Source organism: Hesperophylax consimilis, chromosome 5 (assembly GCF_061612785.1).
Source record: "Hesperophylax consimilis isolate HC1 chromosome 5, BYU_Hcon_1.0, whole genome shotgun sequence".
Lineage (NCBI taxonomy): Eukaryota > Metazoa > Arthropoda > Insecta > Trichoptera > Limnephilidae > Hesperophylax > Hesperophylax consimilis.
The window spans coordinates 38,611,741-38,632,273 of record NC_142840.1 but is presented as its reverse complement, the minus strand read 5'-3'; the positions used below and the strand labels follow the sequence as shown (position 1 = coordinate 38,632,273).

General features: G+C 33.7%; 1 protein-coding gene across 1 annotated transcript in view; it reads right to left on the bottom strand.

Moving 5' to 3' along the window:
• LOC149423931 (zonadhesin-like) overlaps positions 1–20,533 on the bottom strand; it is a 105,837-nt gene that overhangs the window by 55,400 nt on the left and 29,904 nt on the right. The window contains exons 9-19 of the mRNA XM_089631930.1: positions 18,864–19,037; positions 15,038–15,202; positions 13,812–13,973; positions 12,584–12,745; positions 11,764–11,937; positions 10,723–10,923; positions 10,069–10,245; positions 7,581–7,775; positions 6,733–6,906; positions 2,686–2,877; positions 1,847–2,008 (exon numbers count right to left, since the gene is read on the bottom strand). Coding sequence (XP_089488056.1) covers positions 1,847–2,008; positions 2,686–2,877; positions 6,733–6,906; positions 7,581–7,775; positions 10,069–10,245; positions 10,723–10,923; positions 11,764–11,937; positions 12,584–12,745; positions 13,812–13,973; positions 15,038–15,202; positions 18,864–19,037 — 1,938 coding nt within the window. The remainder of the gene's footprint in view (positions 1–1,846; positions 2,009–2,685; positions 2,878–6,732; positions 6,907–7,580; positions 7,776–10,068; positions 10,246–10,722; positions 10,924–11,763; positions 11,938–12,583; positions 12,746–13,811; positions 13,974–15,037; positions 15,203–18,863; positions 19,038–20,533) is intronic.

Here is a 20,533-nt window from a genome sequence, read left to right as displayed (position 1 = left end):
TGAGTACCTACCATAACGTTCGTAAGAATTTACGAGTGCTTAAGTGATGGCCACCAATAAATAATAATATAACAATATGGATAAAAAATAAAATGTTTTGAGATTTTCACGGCGTATTATAATGGACTATTTTAGGGGTATTATACCGTGTTGCACTACCTCCTTCTTTAGCATTACAATGTCATTAGTAAACACAGAAAGTGTCGTACAGTAAACGTAGAAAACAATTATAGTATTGGAGCTGGCAACACACTACCACATCTATGGCCGGGTTCCCACTACGCCGGACCGGCAGATCTGCCGGAAACCGGACACCGGACAAGAGTGTTCACATTACACGGAGCCGGAGAGATAATGGGAGGACATCACTTCAGGATTCGAAAGAAAATCCAACTTTCCTCACCGTGTTGGAGCAGTAGATGGCAAACATATTAGAATTTTTAAACCAGCCGAGAGTGGTTCTATGTTCTTTAATTACAAGGAATATTATTCTTTTGTATTAATGGAAGTTGTTGATTCAGAGTACCGATTTATTTTTATTAGTGTGGGCTCATATGGAAAGGACTGCGATTCTACTATATTAAAGGATAGTAAATTTTGGCAAAAGATCAATGATGGTACTTTAAATGTACCAAAGCCTAGACCGCTTCATGACAACTTGCACGTGGAATTACCGTTTATACTAGTTGGCGATGAAGGCTTTGCTTTAACACCTAATCTCCTACGTCCGTATGCAGGTACACATTTGAATACTGATAAAAAGATTTAAACGAGCAGGGCGAACACGTCTACTTTCTTCAAAAAATGCGAGCCGATGACGAGAGGGGAGCCCGGAGCACGGGCGCGGCGAGCGGAGACAGACGGATACCGGCACAAACTCGTTCACATTACTCCGGTCCGGTGGTTCTACCGGCACTTTCGCAGTGACAAAACGCTCGGTAAAAATGCCGGGCTCGGCAAAAATGCCGGACCTGGGATAATGTGAATAGCTACATATAAATTGTACAGCCACTAGCCCTTCCGGCAGTTTCACCGGCCCGGCAGATCTGCCGGTCCGGCATAGTGGGAACCAGGCCTATCAGTATCATATACATAAGCACACACTTCACCACAATTTTCGTTTATTGAAAAATATATATTTCAAATTCGTTTACACATCTGCCCTGATGATGGACACTGCAATGCTGTCTAAAACGTTGGTTAAAGAAGGAGGTAGCTCAATACGGTATAATACCCTAAAAATAAAATGTTCATTAAAAAAAAACAGGATAAATTAGCTATTATATGAACAGTAGAGCTCGCGATCAAAAAGTATGTTTCAAAGTTTGTATTATTTTATAAATCAAAACCAAAATTTCCTCTGAAATCCTTAAGTTTGGAAATAGATACTTAACTGCTTAACTAAAAACAATATATAAATAAAATTATTTTATAATTTTACAACTTGTCCAAAGAAATTTCACTATCTCGATGACAATTATTTGGTCAACATTTTTCAGACCTTTAGGTACCATAATATTGATTATTCCGATTTTACATCAGCAGTAAGAACCACGATCATGCGCACTCTAGCGGTATAAAAATTTAGTATTCAACAAGGCCACCATGTTAAACCGTTAACGTAACGAACAAAATTTCGGAGGACCCTTAAATTATACATGGAAGTCAACGTTCACAAAATGTATTAAAACTTTAGTATTGTAGCACTCATGACGGCGATGGTAGTGTGTTGGTTCTTTTACTTTCTTCCTCGGATATAGCGAAATATTTTATATGTGAGTAGTATAATGGATTTTCTAAAAATATCCCACAGATTCCTATGGAATATCAGATCTAATAGACTTACAACAATGTTCCTTTTTAACACACAATTTGGTGTAGCTGTCCAACATGTATCCTGATTTACAAATGCATTTTTTCGTTTCGCCACCAGATGACTCCACTATCCCATCATAGTTAGGCTTACGTTGTATGAAGGGTTGAATCATAGCATTAGGGTCGTTACAGCCTACAAAATATTAAATATATGTGTGTGTGTTTTTTAAATCAATACTCTTCACCTCGCCACATTTCAATAATTGCTATAATAATTAATACTTTATAATACACATCGTGTATTACAGTAAGACATAAAATCATGGTAGGGCTGATGGATTTTTCGATCAGCTCTGCAATACTCCAGTAATAAAACAAATTCTGTAAAAAAAATTGATCCTGAAAGCATTTCACGTCATTATAGGAGGTTAATCTATCTATAAATTCCTATGGAATAAATCAAACAATTAAAATAAATTATATAACTGTTTCTTTAAAAAAAAATTTTTTAACCCCTCAATAATACGACCCCACTGATCCGATCGTGTATAATTTGCCAATTATGTGTGCTAGCGGCTAGTCTCGACCCACACAAATTTTCTAGTTGCTTAAAACCTATAACCCGTAACAAAAACCTATTCTTTCACATAAATCCTAAAATAATGATAATTATAATCCGAAAAAATGTTCAAAAAAACAATTTGTCGCTATTGACGGTTATCTAGGAATCCAGCCCCATGCTTTGTGAATAGTTTACAGTTATAAGAAAATGTATAAAAGTTTTTTTAGTGTTTTTTATAACCCGCACGTTTGTATCTCCTGGCTGTGAAATAGAAAATGAACTTGACAAAAACAGAGTACATTACTCACACATATCAGGAATGACACATTTGTCACCGATCCTTACATATCCCTTACGACATTCACATCTTGGAACACATTGATAATCTTGTGGTGGCGGTACACAATCTTGTATATAACCCTCCAGTATATTGTAACATTGCAAGTCAAAAGTGCAATAAGCAGGACACGGGTTCCAGACTTCGTTCTTTGGACATTTTGCTAAAAAATGAATAAGTTAATCATCCCAAATATTAAATAAGGTAATTTCAGTTAGTCGTGTTAATTTTCAAAAAAATGTAAACCGTTAATGTACGCACACAAAAAAAACTGAAACACACATTTTTTACACAATTACAATTCACCCAAGTGGAGATATTTAAAAGACCACAATTTGTAGCCAAATCCAGTTGGCTTGTGGAAGATATATAAACAAATTGTACTTACGGTATTTGTCTACAAGCAAGAAAATTGATCTTTCCATGGGTTTATTTTAATCATTTCTGATGAACGTATTACTAATATTTTAGATGTTTCTTTATGAAATACCTCAGAAAGTTCCTAATTCGTCGATCTGGTGCTTCCAACTAATTGTATAGTTGAAAAGGGTTTTATAATATTTTCAATCCATTTTATATAAAATATTTTAATGTTAAGGCACTGATTTTATTATTCTTATTCTTAGTCATGTGTCGACTTAATGCTTTAGGTAGAACTATGAAAAGTGAATGTTTCAAAAAATATAATAAAAAACACGGACATGTACCTAGCTTGTTGGTCTAAACATACCTAATAATTGTAACAACCATGTCACTGAATAAAAAAATATTAAAAAATTGTTTTTCCACATTACACACGATCTTAATGGTGTGCATTGTATTGAATGAAAATTGTTTCTCACCTGCACATTTTTTGGTGTATGATAAATAATTTTGATGATTAACTGTTACCGTAGAATGAGGTGACTTTGGATAGGGTGAGTAATTCTGGACAAGCGCATTGCGCACGACATTTCCAAGAGCATGTCATGCACAATTCTCTTGAGAAAAAATGGTTCATAGTTTTCATTTTGATTCCGGCATCCGTGACCGATGTAAGTGTGTTGTTAATTTATGACTGGTCTTCTTGAGGTTGCTTAAAAATACAGTTTTATCGAGGTTTTACAATTATGAATATTTGAATATGTGGTGTGTAAACTACAGTGAAGGTGAGTATTATTATTTTTTATCCATAAAATTTCTTATGTGTCAACCATATTATATACCACATTTGGCTTTCATCGGTTGTTTTGCTTTACTTCTTCGAAAAACAATTCAAAAACAAATCAATTCTGTTTTCTGCCCAAAATAAATTTAGTTTGTTATGCCTTGAAGATTCTTCTCCCCATGATCTTCCAGAAGTTTCTTTTCGCCGGTGATTTTCAGATATTTATAAACTTTTCTTCATCTGTCACTTTCTTGTTGTTGTTATTGTGCGTAATTTTGTGAATAATGAATTTGTTGAACAATTCCCTCCTAGAACCCTTGCAAAGCCCCCAGATCTCCCCATCTGACCTTCAGATGGTGAAAATATAGACATTTTAGACAGTGAATCGGTCGTTATAACTTCAACTAAAAAATAGAAGTTTAGCCTCTCTTCCCAATAAAACTCGTCTCGCCTTCGACTTCACGGTCCTTACCTGCACTTCCTCAAGCTCCTCCAAAAAACTTTCACTATCTTTATTCCCGTGGATAATAAAAGTATACGAATAAAAAATGAGCAAGGTAAAACCATACATCCTCTCGAATTTGGAAAATTCGTATAAAATAACAAGAACCTTTCAGTAAAGGTGTAAAAGCCGAGGGTCGATTCCAAATTTATGAATTTAGAATTCCTAACGTGGTCAGTAACCAACAACTTATGTTCTTATTTTCAAATTCAAAATTCAAAGTTTATATTCTTTTTTATGTTACTCTGGGTCTGGTTGGAGGTATCTCGATCGATCTGTCCATCCCGAAAATCCTGTCTTCACTCTCAACTCCCAACATATCGGCAATCCCATAAAAGCCAGGAGGGTAAATTAGAAGGACTCCTCTGAGGGAAACATTTTCTGGAAACCCTACTGATCTGTCGTCATCACATTCATCATTCTTCAACTCATTACTGTTTGAAATTTACACTTATCCCACCACTCAGTGTTTCAATTGCTGCCGTTTTGGTCTTCCAAAGCTGCATGAAGATCTCCGTCCAGATGTTTTAAATGTAGAGAAAATCACTCAGCTGATCAATATCATCTACATAAATGTTTTAATTGCTCGGGGCTTTTATTCCGTCATAAGCTCGTCTTGCCCAGAATAATCTCGCCAAACAAAATATTTCATTTTCTATGGGCTTTCAGAACTTGTCTTTTCTTGTTTTAATTTTTTGTCGAGAGATATCAGCTTTTATCTCTATCTCAATTTTCATTAAGAAAAAATATCTACTCAAAATTAATAAATAAAATCACTTTCCCTTTCTCTACAGCTTGAAATGCTAGCTTAGAACACCCTTGAAGGGTGAAAGTCATAAACATTGAAAAAAAAAGATAATTATGCAACATTTTTAAATGAAGTTTGCATATCTGCAATCAAGAGTTATCTTTCATGGCTATTTTTTTTAATCATATTTTGCAGGATGACTTCGGACATGTTACGAAAGTGTATAAAGTAGATTAGAGAAAGGCCGCATCAATGTTATTTTCCAGAAAATTTTGAAAAGTCGGTGTCGAAGATTCAAATGAGAAATTAACTATTATACGTTCGAGTGAAAAATATTCTGTACTTAAAGCATAATACATGAACGAATTTTAAAAACAGGTGTTACAAAAAACATAAATCACAAAAAGAAAAAAAAACCAAAATCACATTGAATAGCGAAAAACAAAAAAAAAACGAAAAATCAATAAATCGTGGAATACGTCTGTTTCCTTCCCGTTTGTTCACTTTCTTTCTTTCAATTTAGATTTTTCTATATTTTCAAAAATATTTTTCTTTTGTTTAGAATATCTGAAACATATTTTACTCAATACATTATTATGAACGAATCTCAGCACTTCTGTTATATTTTTTTTTGCCTTTTATTAATTTTTATTTTTTACTTTATAATAAATTATTTGGCAGGACAATAAATATTTTTATACATTCATAAACGTGTTTTAAATATATACTTTGAATCCTCCTCCCCACCACCTTAATATTGGTTTAATAAAACAAAAAAAAACATGAATATGGAATACCACTTGTCAGAAGTCATTACATCTGAAGTTTATTACGGTTTACAGAGATAATAACGTAGCTTTCCGGAGGTATCTTCAAGATTTTTCTCTCTGGAACTATTAGTAGTTTTTCTAGTCTACTGACCAGAAACAGAAAATCATTAAAAAATGAACAGACTTATACAGGTTTATTGTGCCAACATATTTTTTTTTCATCCATTAGACTTTTAAAGTAGCGTTTTCAGTCAATAATAGACCTGTAGACTTTACGTCCAAAAAAATAGTTTCAAATTATATTTTATTAAATCGAAAACAAAATATCCTCTGAAAACATAAGATTTGTAAGTAGGTATTGAAATATCTATATACTTAATTATAAATCATAAGTATTTTACGTAACATTTTTTTAAATTTCATATAAGGAATTAAACAATTAGTCAAAAAAAAAGTCGCTCAGGGGTTTGACGATTCTATGAACCTTGAGTATCAACATCAATGAGTATTCTTTTTTTAAACTTTCTTCAGGCAGGTAGGTACCATAATATTGATTTGACAGCTCCTAGTAGGAACCACGATCACGCGAACTTTTACGGGATAAAAAGTTAGTATTCAACACGGCAACCATTTTAAACCTTAACCGAAGCGTAATTAACAAATTTAAAACAGATGAAATTCCAAATGGTTGAGTTAAAATAGAACTTCGCCACGCTCAGTCAACAATGAAAAATTAAGCTTTCAATTTTCTGTACCATTTTGCATAACACCCCAGCAAAATAACTAAAAAATCAAAAATTGTTCCCAAATCCTGTTGACTTCTGTATACCATTACAATGAATACAACTCACGGCATTTTTTCAAAGGTATGCATTTGCCGTTGGAGTCCTTGACGAAACCTTTCTTACACTGGCAGCCCTTTTCTCTGCAGAAAATCTTACAAATAGAGAACTCTGGTTGTTCGCAAGTGCCACCAGGACAGGGGTTGGGACAGCTGACCAGTTCTGAGTTGGGATCATCGCAACCTAAAAAAAAGTTACAAGAAAATTTGTATAACGAGATCGTCTCCTGAACTAAAATTTAATGCTTTTTTTTACAAATGAATCATATTTGGTAGAGCATTCTGAAGACAAAACATTTTTTTAATTTTTGTAAAAACCGAATAGTACCGATGTCGTCAAAATATTCATTTTTGCGGCCGGACGAAAATCGTGTGACTTCAAAGGACATACGAGGCGGTACAGCAAGACTGACATTCAAATCATGAATTTTATTTACTGCTTGTGACTTCACGGGAGACTTTTGCATATATTTTACCAAAACTTTTCACTAACCGAAAAACATAAGATCCCCAACAAAAATATATAAATTTGGCTAAAAGTGTTCTGAAATAGCACGCGTTATCCCTCTCTTGAAAGACTACCATTCAGAATTGAAACGTTTCTTGAAATGAATTTAACCGCGTTTAGAGAACAGAGCTGAGTAGTCTGGTATTTCTCCACCTTCTTTATCCACATCTCATTCTCTTTCCGATATCTTCAGCTTTACACCAATTTTGATACTTCTTGATGAAGTTTTGCTGACTTGACATTCAAAATAAGAGGAAAATTACTGTCCACATCTGAACTCCGCATAAATCCCTGGAAACATATAAAAAAATTACACCCCTTATAGGTATAATTTTGAACAGCGGACTCACATTTTTCAGGAAGGACGCAGTCGCTCCCGATTCGGACAAATCCTTCTTTACATTCGCACCTCGGGCTGCAAGGGAAGTCCTCGGGGGGCGCGGCGCAGTCCCTAATCACTCCGTCCAGGAGCGCGGGGCAATCCTTGTCGAAAGTACAGTAGCCGGGACATGTATTGTAAACCTCGTTCGCTGGACACTTACTCGCTGCAAAATTAAAAACATTTTATAAGTTCTATGACAAATAAGAACAGAATCAAAACAGAACATTGAAGAAAAGTAATGAAAAGTGAAGAAAATAATACCATACCTTACCTAACCTAAACTAACAAGTGGCAGCTAGTGACTGTAGTGTAGTGCAAAGATTGAAAAATACGACTTTATTGAATTGCCGAAAATGATTGAAGTTTTTCATTTTTTGTGGGAATATTTGGATTGGCAAGGTGGAGAGAGATGTATTCACCTAACTTAATAGTTATTAATTATTATTAATAGCTGCGACAATATTAATCAATTCGTTTTTTCAGTTTTAGTACTCTAGCTCACTCTAAGGTCACGAGACGCCACCTAACCTAACCCCACCACCCTATTATTTATTTTCCTATTATTTTACCGTGTTCTGTTTTCTCATTTTACTATTTCATCCTGTTATCCATTTTAAATGCCTTCCAAAATTGGGCTAAAATTAGGCTTTTATTGATTACGTGTTGTATTTTTTCGCGAGTCCCCATCCATATTCGCTTCAAATTCTTCTAAAAGAAAAATAATCATTTCGCAGTTATGAGAAATCTAATCTCATCAAAGATATTCACAACATATTTGCGTCGAATTCCGTGTTTTAATTAACATTCTCTAAAGAATTCCTTCTGTTGACCTTTTTAACATTTACCTAATTCAGTTACTGAGATGTTGATTATAAGGTATTTTCCTAATAAAAATTGGAATTTAAAATGTTGTCAATCGATAATAGAATCTATTTATATTAGGATAGCAGCGGCATTTGCGATTTTTTCGTGATTTTGGCTCAAATTTTTGTAGAATATTTTACAAGAAATTGGTCGCTGTAGTGGAGAGAGCCATTAACAAAATAATATTAAAAAATATTATGTTGAATGATTTTCGATGTTGTCCTAATTTTATGTAACCTTCCCGTTGCCATCGGGGGTATTGAAATATCTAAAATCAATGTCATCCATGTATAATTTTATATAGAGACCTTATAGTTTTCGTATATTTGTATTCCAGCAAAACCTGTAAACAAATCCTAGATAAAAAGAGATATATTTTTATATTGTGGTATTATTCCTTTCCAAAAATAATATTTATTGCGCTCTGGAACCATACCCAAGCTGGTACCATACACCCAGCAGAGGGAGCAAAGTACAAAAGCAGGAACCAAAGCAGGAATCTACCAAAAATATTTATGAACGCGGTAATTAAGTAAAAAAATTAAAAAATTGTCGGAAGGTACGTTCGTCAATGAATGAAAAGATTTTTGTTAAAATAAATTTCTGATTGCAATAAAATTTAAGAACAAATTTCAGAAAAGCGCATAACAAAGATATAAAGTGCATGGGGTAACTGAGTCACCCCTCATCTCATGGCAACACATGTTTTGTTTAGCATATTGGCAAGCCTAGGGTTAATCAAGTATTTATTTTGTAATTTTTGCGAGTTTGTACAAATATTAAAAGCCGCCATTTTTGCTCAGAACAGAATTTGAATGAGGATATGAAAATGTACAAAATAAAACAAAGGTTTTTATTAGGGAAAAGTATCAAAACGAAAATGAAAACTTCATTACACAATAAATTTTGATGGTGAATTATTCGATTATTTATTGTGACAACGAATGATGAACAAAATGAAAAAAAGAATAAAGTGATGTGCGGTTATAAAAGGTACAGTGATTTTACTTTTCAAATAGTTGATAGAAGTGTAAAAGTAAAAACATGTTTTGTTCATTACCGTATCGTCATATTTCCTCACCTACGCAAACAATTATATTGATTTATGTTGGAAAAACACACAACAAACAACAACAAAAAATATAAATTCTGATAAAATTTATTGGCCTTGCCACAGGTGTTTCTTCTTAAATAAAAATTAACGTCTTAGGTCTTGAGGAACGTTAAATTGTGTATCGTACAATCTCACTTCATAAATTGTGACCTAAATACAAGTTCATTCTGCTATAATAAAACGAAAAAGATTTTTGAGGTTGTCAATGCCAAAAGTATCATCGTGATTTATATTTGAGGTGATATGCCGCGTTGCGCTACCTCCTTCTATAACCAGTATATTACACATTTATTACCATCTATTACACATCTTCCCTGATGATGGATACCTTTTTTTACATTAGCTCCTGACAGGAGAAAAAATATCTTCAGTGCCTATGTTATCTGGGGATGCCAAGACCGAGTTGTTTGGCGGTCCGTCCTACCGTTGCAGGCAAACGGCACGATGGTTAGTTAAATCTCAAAAACCATTTACGTACGGCATTCGGAAAGTTTAATGCACTTTTCTTGAGCATCCAAGACATATCCCGTCTTACACTGGCAGCCTCTGATTTGAAAGCAAGACATCCCGCAGTCGGCTCTTTCGGGGCTTTCACAGGTCCCTCCGGGGCAGGGGCTGGGGCAGTTTACGATTTCAGCATTGGGATCCTCGCAGCCTTGAAAAGCCAGATTGTTAGTATAGTATAAGGTTTTGATCATATTTTAGGGTTATTATGTTTTAATTAATCTAGAAATAAATATGCCATCTACAGAAGAGGTACATGATTCATCAATATGGTGATACGCAATATGCATCTTTTAATATTAATATGTAATATGTCAACCACAGTAGAGGCGCATAACTCAGCAATTAGATAATATTTCACCATCGGGATTGACACATTATTCATCAATAATGTTAGTATGTCAACAACATAATTCATCAATAATGTTATTATTTCATCAACATAATTCATCAATAATGTTATTATGTCAACAGTTCAATATAATGTTATTATGTCAACAACGTAATTCATCAATAATGTTACTATGTTAACAACATAATTCATCGATAAGGTATATATGCGTGTCAAGTAGAGTAGATCCACATAGCTTTTCATTGAAGCGCTACAATTAATATATGAAATTCTTACATTGTTCGGGCTCCACGCAATCCTTTTGGAATTTGAGATAGAGCCCGGGTTTGCACTCGCACCGCGGCTTGCACTCGTGTATCTGGGGAGGGGGGCATGGGGCCTCCATAATACCGTACACGTATCTCTCGCAAATCTCCGGTCCGGGACAGGGTTCGGGACACGCCCTGTATACTTGTAACTCGGTGCAATTAAACCTGGCTGAAATTCATGAAATAGATTTCAAACTTCGTTGCCGGCAACCCGAGAATTTATTTTATTTCGTCCTAATTCGTATTCGACGTTACCCACCTCACTAGACAAGTTCTGTTCTGAAACATAATACTTTCAACGTTCTTAGGACTAGTGGTAAAGACATGCCATGCGTTATTTTTTTAAACAATTTTGGCGTCACTTTTCGATAGCTGGAATCTTGGAATTAGTTGATGGACGTACGGCTTAAAGAATCAAAAACTTCCTACATGGAAGAGACAGATTTAAAAAAAACTAAAGGTTTGTAAATGTGAACGTAAATTAAATAAACTGCGATAGTTATGGATAAATTAAAGCTAATTGTGGGCGACGTTCAGCAATACCTATGTAGAATGTCTAGTATTCAACGTGTTTAAATAGAGTCTAATCATTTGAGGTATTATTTATTTATTTTTTCATGTTCTCCATGAAACGGTTATACACCAATATATCATGGAGAAGATTACAAATTAAAAGGTATACACAGGCAGTTTTACTATTTTGTCACATGCGTTATAAGATAGTTACTGAATTGTCTGTAGGTGACATTGAAAATGTCGATGGCTAATGCAGAATCGTTAAGCAGTTGAGTCGCTCTGTTTATTGGCGCGTTCTGATAGGCAGAAGTCCTCGCTTTCGGAGCATATAAGAGTGCATGGGATCTCCCACGAGTATAATTGTTAGGGACATAAAAGTTAACCTCTTTCAACATAGGCGGATTATGTATTGAATGCCTGCTATTGTTGGCATAAAAGTTTTAGTGCAAATGAGAATAACTTTGACAACAAATGGATTTGTTTAAATGCTTACGTGCACATTGTTGGACGGGAATGCACACATTGTTTTCGTCTCTGGCATAGCCATTCACACAGTAACACTTATCATTACACTTGACGTTGATAATGGGGCACGTATCACCGAGGGTGGCGCAGGTAGTGTCGCAAGCAGAACCACAAGCAAATACTTCGTTAGGTCCACATTTGGCTAAAACAGATCAACAGTAAAGGAGTTCTAAACCATCAAAACAGAAAGAAAAACTCCCAAAATTACAAATCCCGTGGTAATTTTTCTAGAAAACATTATAAAAATAGGCAACTGTTGCTAAAAATAACGACAATTCTGAAATTTTCAAAAGTTGTTTAAAATGACAAATTTTTGTTTTCAGATAAAGATATTAAATATACAATCGATTTTAATCTTCCAATGCCTACATAGACACCTAAAGGCATTCTTTGAACCAATCTATAAGAAGCGTGAACACATATTGTAGACCTAAAGGTGAAAGAGACCAATAGAATTATATGGATATCAAAGTCACGCGTATAGACTCTTATGATGAAGATTGAAAAGAAATAATCAAAAAACTATATTTTTACACCGAAAGATAATACCTAAGTTTGATACAGCTTATTTTATTAGCTGATATTTTGATACGAGGGTGGTCAGTTTGATGCGCGATTTCTGAACAAATATGAAAATTTGTTTAAATGCGAAAGGATTCTATGAATTATTCATTTAATATCTGGCTATTTGAGATTCACTTAACAATTACGTGGTACATTATTATCTCGTTTTTTATGTCTAACTACAAATTATGGCATAAAAATCATGTTTTTTTTTGGTCACTTACGACAATGATTTACTGGGATACACGCTCCATTTTGACGAATAAATCCAAATTTACAGAAACATCCTGCTACGCAGTCCTTGGTACAGACCGGGTGCCTGTCACCGCAGGTGGGGGGACACCTTGTGCCACACTCCTTGAACACTTCATGCACTCCACATTTGGCTAAACAAAGCAATTTTATCTGTAGGTGGATTCTTTATAAATAATAGTTAGTAAAAATGTTTGATTTCTTTATTTACAGACGGATTGAACATCTAGGCTACGATTTTTTTTTGTTTCATTCATGTACTCGATCACCTAAAATCCACCTACAATGTCGACTAAATCTGGCTGATTGTTAAAAGTACCAGTTTTTTACTCCCTACTAATCTACTCCTATTGCAACAAAATATTTCCGTCCTTGAAACCTGTGACATAATTAGGTTATAGATCGGAGGTTCACAATTGCGCTGACGATAATTCCACCCAACACCAACGCCGTTATCGTTGGCGATTTTAAACTGTTAGAAAATCCATTGAAAATAACGTCGACATTGACGCTCTTGAAAAATTAAAGACCCTAAAACAGCTATTCTTTGCATGTTACTGATAGATTTGCTTTACGCTTTGCGCTACGTATCTCCCGTTTCAGATAGGAACATCTAAAAAGTCGTCTAGTAGGAAGGTACATAAACAAAAGACGATTCCAAATTACGCATAATATTATTCACGAAGTGCAAACCGTAACACCTTTTTATGTATTAACCGCCAATAATAGGTACAAACAATAGATACAATAGGTACATAGCCAGTTGAATCATTGATTGACCCTATTTTTTGGTTCAATAGCAGTGACCGTTGAAGGAATATAGTAATTATTTATTTACTAAATTTCGGGAAATCGACAGTTTACATTTAATCAGTTTGCACATAAGTATTATATGGCCACAATTAAACCAATTATGAATTTCCTCCTTGTGACTTTACCTCTACTGGGACAGTGTAATATGGAATAAGTATATTAAATTGTAAGAAAGGAATATGAATTAAAAAATTTATACAAAACAAAAGATTATATAAAATGAAAAATTTACAAAACAATACATTTATATAACCATGGAGAGAGGTTGTAGATATAAAAAATAATTATTTCCAACGGCTAGTTATGTACATTGATACAGTCATAGTTTCTAGTCCATTCTCGCTTCACTCGTGCAAAAATGAGCTAAATTTCTTTTTAGTTACTTACGGCAATTTTTAATTGGAATACACTTTCCATTCTTACGAATGTATCCATCTTTACAGAAACATCCTACCGCACAATCCGTGGTGCAGATTGGATGCCTGTTGGAACAGGTGGGTTGACACCTTGTACCACACTCCTTGAATACTTCATGGGTTCCACATTTCGCTAAAAAAATTAACAGTATGGAAGTCGTGAATCAAATAGTATGGGATTAATTGTACGAAGTCGAAACCATCGCTTTGGCGATTCTATTGGAAACGAAAGAAAAATAGGTGATACTTCGGAAATATTGGGTAACATATGTGGGTTAATCTAATAAAGTAAATATTTATGTTTTTGACACATTGAAATAATTGTTGACTTTATTCTATTTCTGACCGGTTTCAGTCTACCGTGGCCTTTTTTAGACTGCTACAAATTTTCCTTAAACTATGGTTTGTACACACACCATTGGGGAGGAGGGTATCAGGGGTGAAAAATAATGATATTTAAAAACCTACATCCTATTAATAAAATTATTGTTTTTCACTCCTGATACCCCTCCCCCCACAAATGTTGTGTACAAATCGTAATTATATTAAATGGTAAATTATCAGTAGAATGGCCCAGATAAATTAATTTTGATTCATTTCTATGTTCCTGCTATTAGATCAAGGTTAAGTATGTATTATCGTATCAATTAAACTACGGTTTCAAGCTACAATTCTGTTATAATAGATTAAATACCGTTGGTAACTCGTGCGCTATGTTAGCTGATGTTTTTAATGTGACTCTGTTGAAATATAAAGCTAAACTAATTAAACATTTTAGCAGTCCATATTTTAACGAGGTCGATGCATTAAAGGTTTTTTTGTTTCTCTTTCTTCTTTCACAAACTTTTTTCTATTTTCTTGTTCACTTATTTAATATTATAAGTTTTCATTTCTTTCTATATTGTAAGTACTATCAAGTATTTAAATGGCACTTGTGCCGTTAATTCACATAAAAAATATGTATTCTTGACATTTGATTCGACATCATTAATTACTATTCGTAATAATGTCCCACCCTTTCAGAATAAACAAGTAGATCTATTTTAGTATTCGTGGGTTGTGTGTACTTCTAATTTGATGTAAATATAATATGAGATATATTTATCAAACAAAGATACGGTAAAGGACCATTTTATTCTGAACCTGTGGCATACCTGCTTTTTACAAAAAGGGAATAACTTGGCTCTTTGAACTTACGACAATCCTCAACAGGAATGCACTTTCCATTTTGACGAATAAATCCATCTTTGCAGAAACATCCTTTGGCACAATCCTTGGTACAAATTGGATTCCTATTGTCACAAGTGGGTTGACACTTTGTGCCACATTCCTTGAATACTTCACAAGCTTTACATTTTTTAGCTGAAAATATCAATTGTGTAAGTTTTAAGCGCCCTTGAGGTGATTTTCTCACGAAAACGGCGCTATACAAATCACCCAATAATTATTATTATTTATGTAGTCACAATGATTATTCTTCTTCACAAATGTCACAAAAATTTAGAAAAAAAATTAAAACAACATGTATTTCACTCGACACGTATTACAACAAGCATGATACCATAGAATAGTTTTTTAAAAATTTATGTGATTGGGAATCAAACGGTTATTTATATAATGAATTGCGATTTTTACCTGTCGAGAATATTCATTGAAAATAACGCCGACATTGACGCGTTGGAAAATAACACATCTTGAAAAATTGAAGCCTTTAAAATTGTTCCATGATAACTCAACACAGTGACAATTCAACTCACCTTTAAAAAGTGAAATAAAGTCATTAAAAACGATGAAAAAAATTTTTTAAACCTAACCTACTTAACCCAGTTAATAAAGTTTTTATCACTTTCCATGACTTTTTATAACTTTTTAAAGATGTGATGAATTATCATTTTGATGATTTATCAAACTAAGTTTCACCGTAAGTTTGATACTGTTGATTTCAAATGACTGAGGCAACATCATATTATGATCTTAAATATTTTATATAAGTGTATGCGGTAGTGTGAAATGTTTTGCAATGCAAATAAATAAATGTGTTCATTAATTCGCTAAAAATTCTGCCTCAATACAGGTTCACCTAGGGAGGCAGGTTATGACCTACTAAACGAAACATGAAACAGAACAAGACATAGAAAAAGGCGACGATCTCAACTGGGAATCGAACGCAGGATTTTCTCTTACCGGGGAAACGCCTCTAACCACTGGGACCTAATTTTTTTACGTCATTATTATTTTCAACTATTTTTTTCCATATTTTTAACTGCTTCCATTTAGAATTACAAAGAACTAACGAAAATAAAGAACTAAAAATATGGAATAAACGGTAAAATATAGATGAATTTACTGGTCATATAGAACTTTTATCAGTTTATATGTCTCAGTATTGAAAGTCAGTGGTATGGTTTTATTTCAAATAAGGGCTAGAAATTTACTTGAAAAAAAAACTGAATTTATGGCGTGCGATTACTCAACTCATAATCCAGTTGTTGACGCAATTACTCGTGTGGCTATATGGGATAAATATTGTAAAATATATTTAGTTTTATAACTTACCTGCTTCGCACATTTTCCTTATCCGCAAGTCGTAATAAATAATCACTCGTTTCAAGTATGTTAGACAAAGTTTTATTTTTAATTACAAATCATTAAAATATAGAAAAACACAAAAGTTAGTCACGAATCACGAATAGTCACAAATGGTTATTCCTATTTGCGTAGAGTTGTAGTAATTCAAAATTTCAATCTCCCGGTACAAATTCAAAATGGAATGGTGATTTACGATGTCAGGCAGTGTAAGAGAGACAGAGTAAAAAATATTAATTGACTGTCTCGATGAAATAGACAAAAGGTTCTCAAAGTATGTGGAAACCTCGATTTCCACGAGTGTACCTCGGTCATTCCCAAATATGTCGGCATTAACCTGCAGGAGGTCCATGTCAATGGGGGTGCATGAGATGCAAATAGTAGAAACGCATAGCGCCCATACTCTCAATAGCAAGGTTTGACAAAACTTGTACGACTTATTTAATTATTTATTTATAAACACCACTCCAGTGATGTCCAATCAATTTTTTTATCCGAAATGTATTTCTTTGGGCATAACATCGCCGAGGTCTACCCAAAACATACATTTTCGGCACGTGGTCTACTTGGAAAAAAAAATTGGGAACCTCTGGTCTATTAGTGTACACGGAAGGCATGTCTATTTAACCCGTGGAACACCTTTTTGAGGAAATTTCAAATGGAATCAAAAATGAACTCTAAGTTGTTTCAAGTGCAAGCGATTCTGTTAAAAAAATTATGTACTTTGTCATAGCATACAGGTTCAAATCGCATATCAAAAATTTCCAGCTAGGGTGAAATTCCAATGCAAGCAGCCCATGAACGGTTTGTCGGCGGGAAAAAAATTATCACTGGTGCACTAAGGACGGGTTGTTTCGGAGAATTTGAATAATTCATCAAATTTCAACGTTCATTTTCAAGTTCTGTGAAAGATTTTTTCAAGTTCTGTTTTTATTTCAGTTTTTTCAGGCAACTAGCCTACAATTATATAATAACAAAACTTGAATAGGACTTTCACAGAACCCGAAAATGAACGTTGACATTTGATGAATTGTTCAAATTCTCCGAAACAACCCGTCCTAACTGTATTCCAGAGGTTAAAGGTGTATTTGTGTGTATGATCTACCTATTCAGTGTGCATACAATATTAGTATTTAGTAGTACCCGACTACGTCTAAGATTAACATTAACGAAGCCCTTTTGAAATAATTTTACCTTTCCGAGAAATGGAAATACTGAATTTGCACAAGCAAAATGGATCGTCGCGTCGTCTTATTTATTAACCTTCGAAATTGATTTTTCAAATCTCAGAGTCAATATTTGCGCTCACCACTCAAAAAGCTGTACACATTTCAATAGGTACTGAAATAAAAACATGTTTTGACGAAAAAAAATTGTTTAACAAAAATGATGATTTACAATTATGTCAGAATTGAAAAAACACACAACAAACAAAGCAAAATACACATATTCAAACAATAAGCAAGGTGTGCCAGATGTATGATGCAGGTATATGATTTATGTTTTTTAAATAAAATTCGCTGGCCTGGTGATATGATGTAATGTGTGGTTTATATTTTAAAATAAAATCGATTGCATCATTAAAAAGCCAAGAAAAGACACTAAAAAAAACATTACACTAAGCGAATAATCTAAGAGAAAACTCTTATATTATAATGTATTACAACAGTGAGTATAGAATAGACAGTTATTATAGTCCAGCCGTAAATTTCCGGCGAGTTATTTATTTTTTGCGTTCTTAAATTAATTCTTAGGTATATGTAACTGATGTAAAAAATTCAGAAACGATTAAGTTACGCGTAATTTAACTGTACAAATGTCGTCTTGTTGGATTTGATCGTGAAGACGGTAGTGACGTCACGCCAGCCAACAATTCTGCGCGATCCCGATCAGGCCAGTAGTGGAACCCACGGCATGATAACATATTCATAAATACAAACCTTTTTTTTAAAAGAAAGACAAAAAATTCCGGGTTACGGATAATCTTAAAATATTTGAAAATCTCCTACTGCTACTACAGTAAGCAGAAAATGTTGCTTGTTTTGTGATGGAGGACTTAGCCAGCCGAGGATTGAACACACTACACCTGGGTGGGACCCAAACGTGATGTCAACTCAGCCACCAAAGCTTATTTTTGAAAATATTTTTTAGTGTCAGCAATAAAAGCGTAAAAAGCACTATCTTTATTCTAATAACTTCAAAACGTTTTTCATTTGGAATAGTATTGTGACGTAGTTTCCTTTAATGTTCAACAACAGTAACAACTGCCTTCCAGACCCGGAATCACCTAGAAATTTTGGTTAGCGTGACGTCAGCGCGGTCATCACGAAAAAACGTGTAATTTAAATTGTTGTGGTAAATCCTTTTTTTTGTAGTTAAATTTAAGAAAACTGTTTGATATGATAAACCAAAATTTTAGGATAGCCATTCTACGTACGGCATTTCTTTAGTTCGATGCACTTTCCTTCGGTGTCCTTGACGTATCCACTCTTGCACTGACAACCTCTGATTTTGCAAGGAGCCTTGCAATCTGCGAATTCGGGACTCTCACAGGTTCCTCCCGGGCAGGGGTTGGGGCAACTCACTACCTCTGCATTGGGATCCTGGCAGCCTTAAAAAAAATAATTTAAACCAAACATTTCATAAATATAAATTCTGCTAACAAATCAGGTCTGGTCATCTATATGGATCTTGGAAGCAATTATCCATACCTACATTTTTAGACCACAACTAAAAATATTTTTGTAAATTTTAAATATAAGTTGATAAGTTAAGTGTGTGTCAACAAATGTGCTTTCTTATCTAGTAAAAAAATCTTTTTTCCAGGAATCCTGGAAGAAAAAATCTAGGTACAAATGGGATTTTACGCAGTTTTTTTACATTAAGGGGAATACGTCCCTCTTACAAAATACACACTAATAAAATTGAACGAATAACAAAAATATTTTCTACGTTTTATAAATTTTAAATTAAATATTCCACTAGAAGACTTACAACATCATTCCTTATTAAATACTCTAAAAATACACACATTGGAAGACTTTTTTGCTCAAAATTCTAAACTCTAAATTCGACTGTTGCGAACTTCTGCAACTCATAAACTTACGAATACCTACAATAACAACACGACAAAATACACTATTCCACTGCAACACACATAAGCGCAATTACATTGCGAACTCCCCAATACAACGGTTTCACAGTATGGGAAACCAATACTTAGGTGATGTCGATATATTTAATATTAACTTTGCGAATTTTGTGGATCACGCAAAAGACTTATTTCAACACTATTCCTAAATGAAAGTTGTACTTTTGTAAACCAGTCAAAGCGCTGTATTTTTTAATTTATGTTCTTGTTCTTTTTATTTTTGCTTCTTACATATATTATTTTTTAATGTAATTTTATCTGATAGTATTATTGTCCTAGCGTCTGGACGATGTAAGCCCTCTGATTGGTCAAATTAAAATTGTCTGTTTCGGGTAAATTCAGCTAACCTGAAAATTAAGACACGATTTCATACTAAAATAGGATCGCCTCATAATAATACGAGATTTCTTCAAAAGCATCGTTTCTGCTCATATAATTTTTGGATAATATCGAAGAAAATATGTTTTAGAAAGTTCATAATCTATTGGATTAATTACATTACAATGAAAATTATCCACAGTTACGTGATTATGTTTGACATATAAATAATTTAGAAATTTTAGAAATTAGGAAACATGTTAATATAAAAGCAGATATAATTAACAAGAATTTTTTTATGAACTCTCTTTTAAATATTTTCCCACTCAACTGGTCTTTCCCGTCTAATGATATTGTAATTCCTAATTATTATAAACCCAGCCTACTCTTACCCCCCCCCCCTCCTTTCACTTCTTCTTTCCTGATTGCAATCGATATTTAATTTTTGACTTCGGTGTATACACAATAAAATGTAAACATTATATTTTTTTTTTTATATATCACCTCAGGGGCGCTATATTGTAATAATCTTCCTTTATATATAGATTTTTACTCTCCTGATGATGTTGTACATATAATCTAACTTTGAACTTTATTAGATACAGTAACAGTTGTAGATAAAGAATTACCACCAGTTG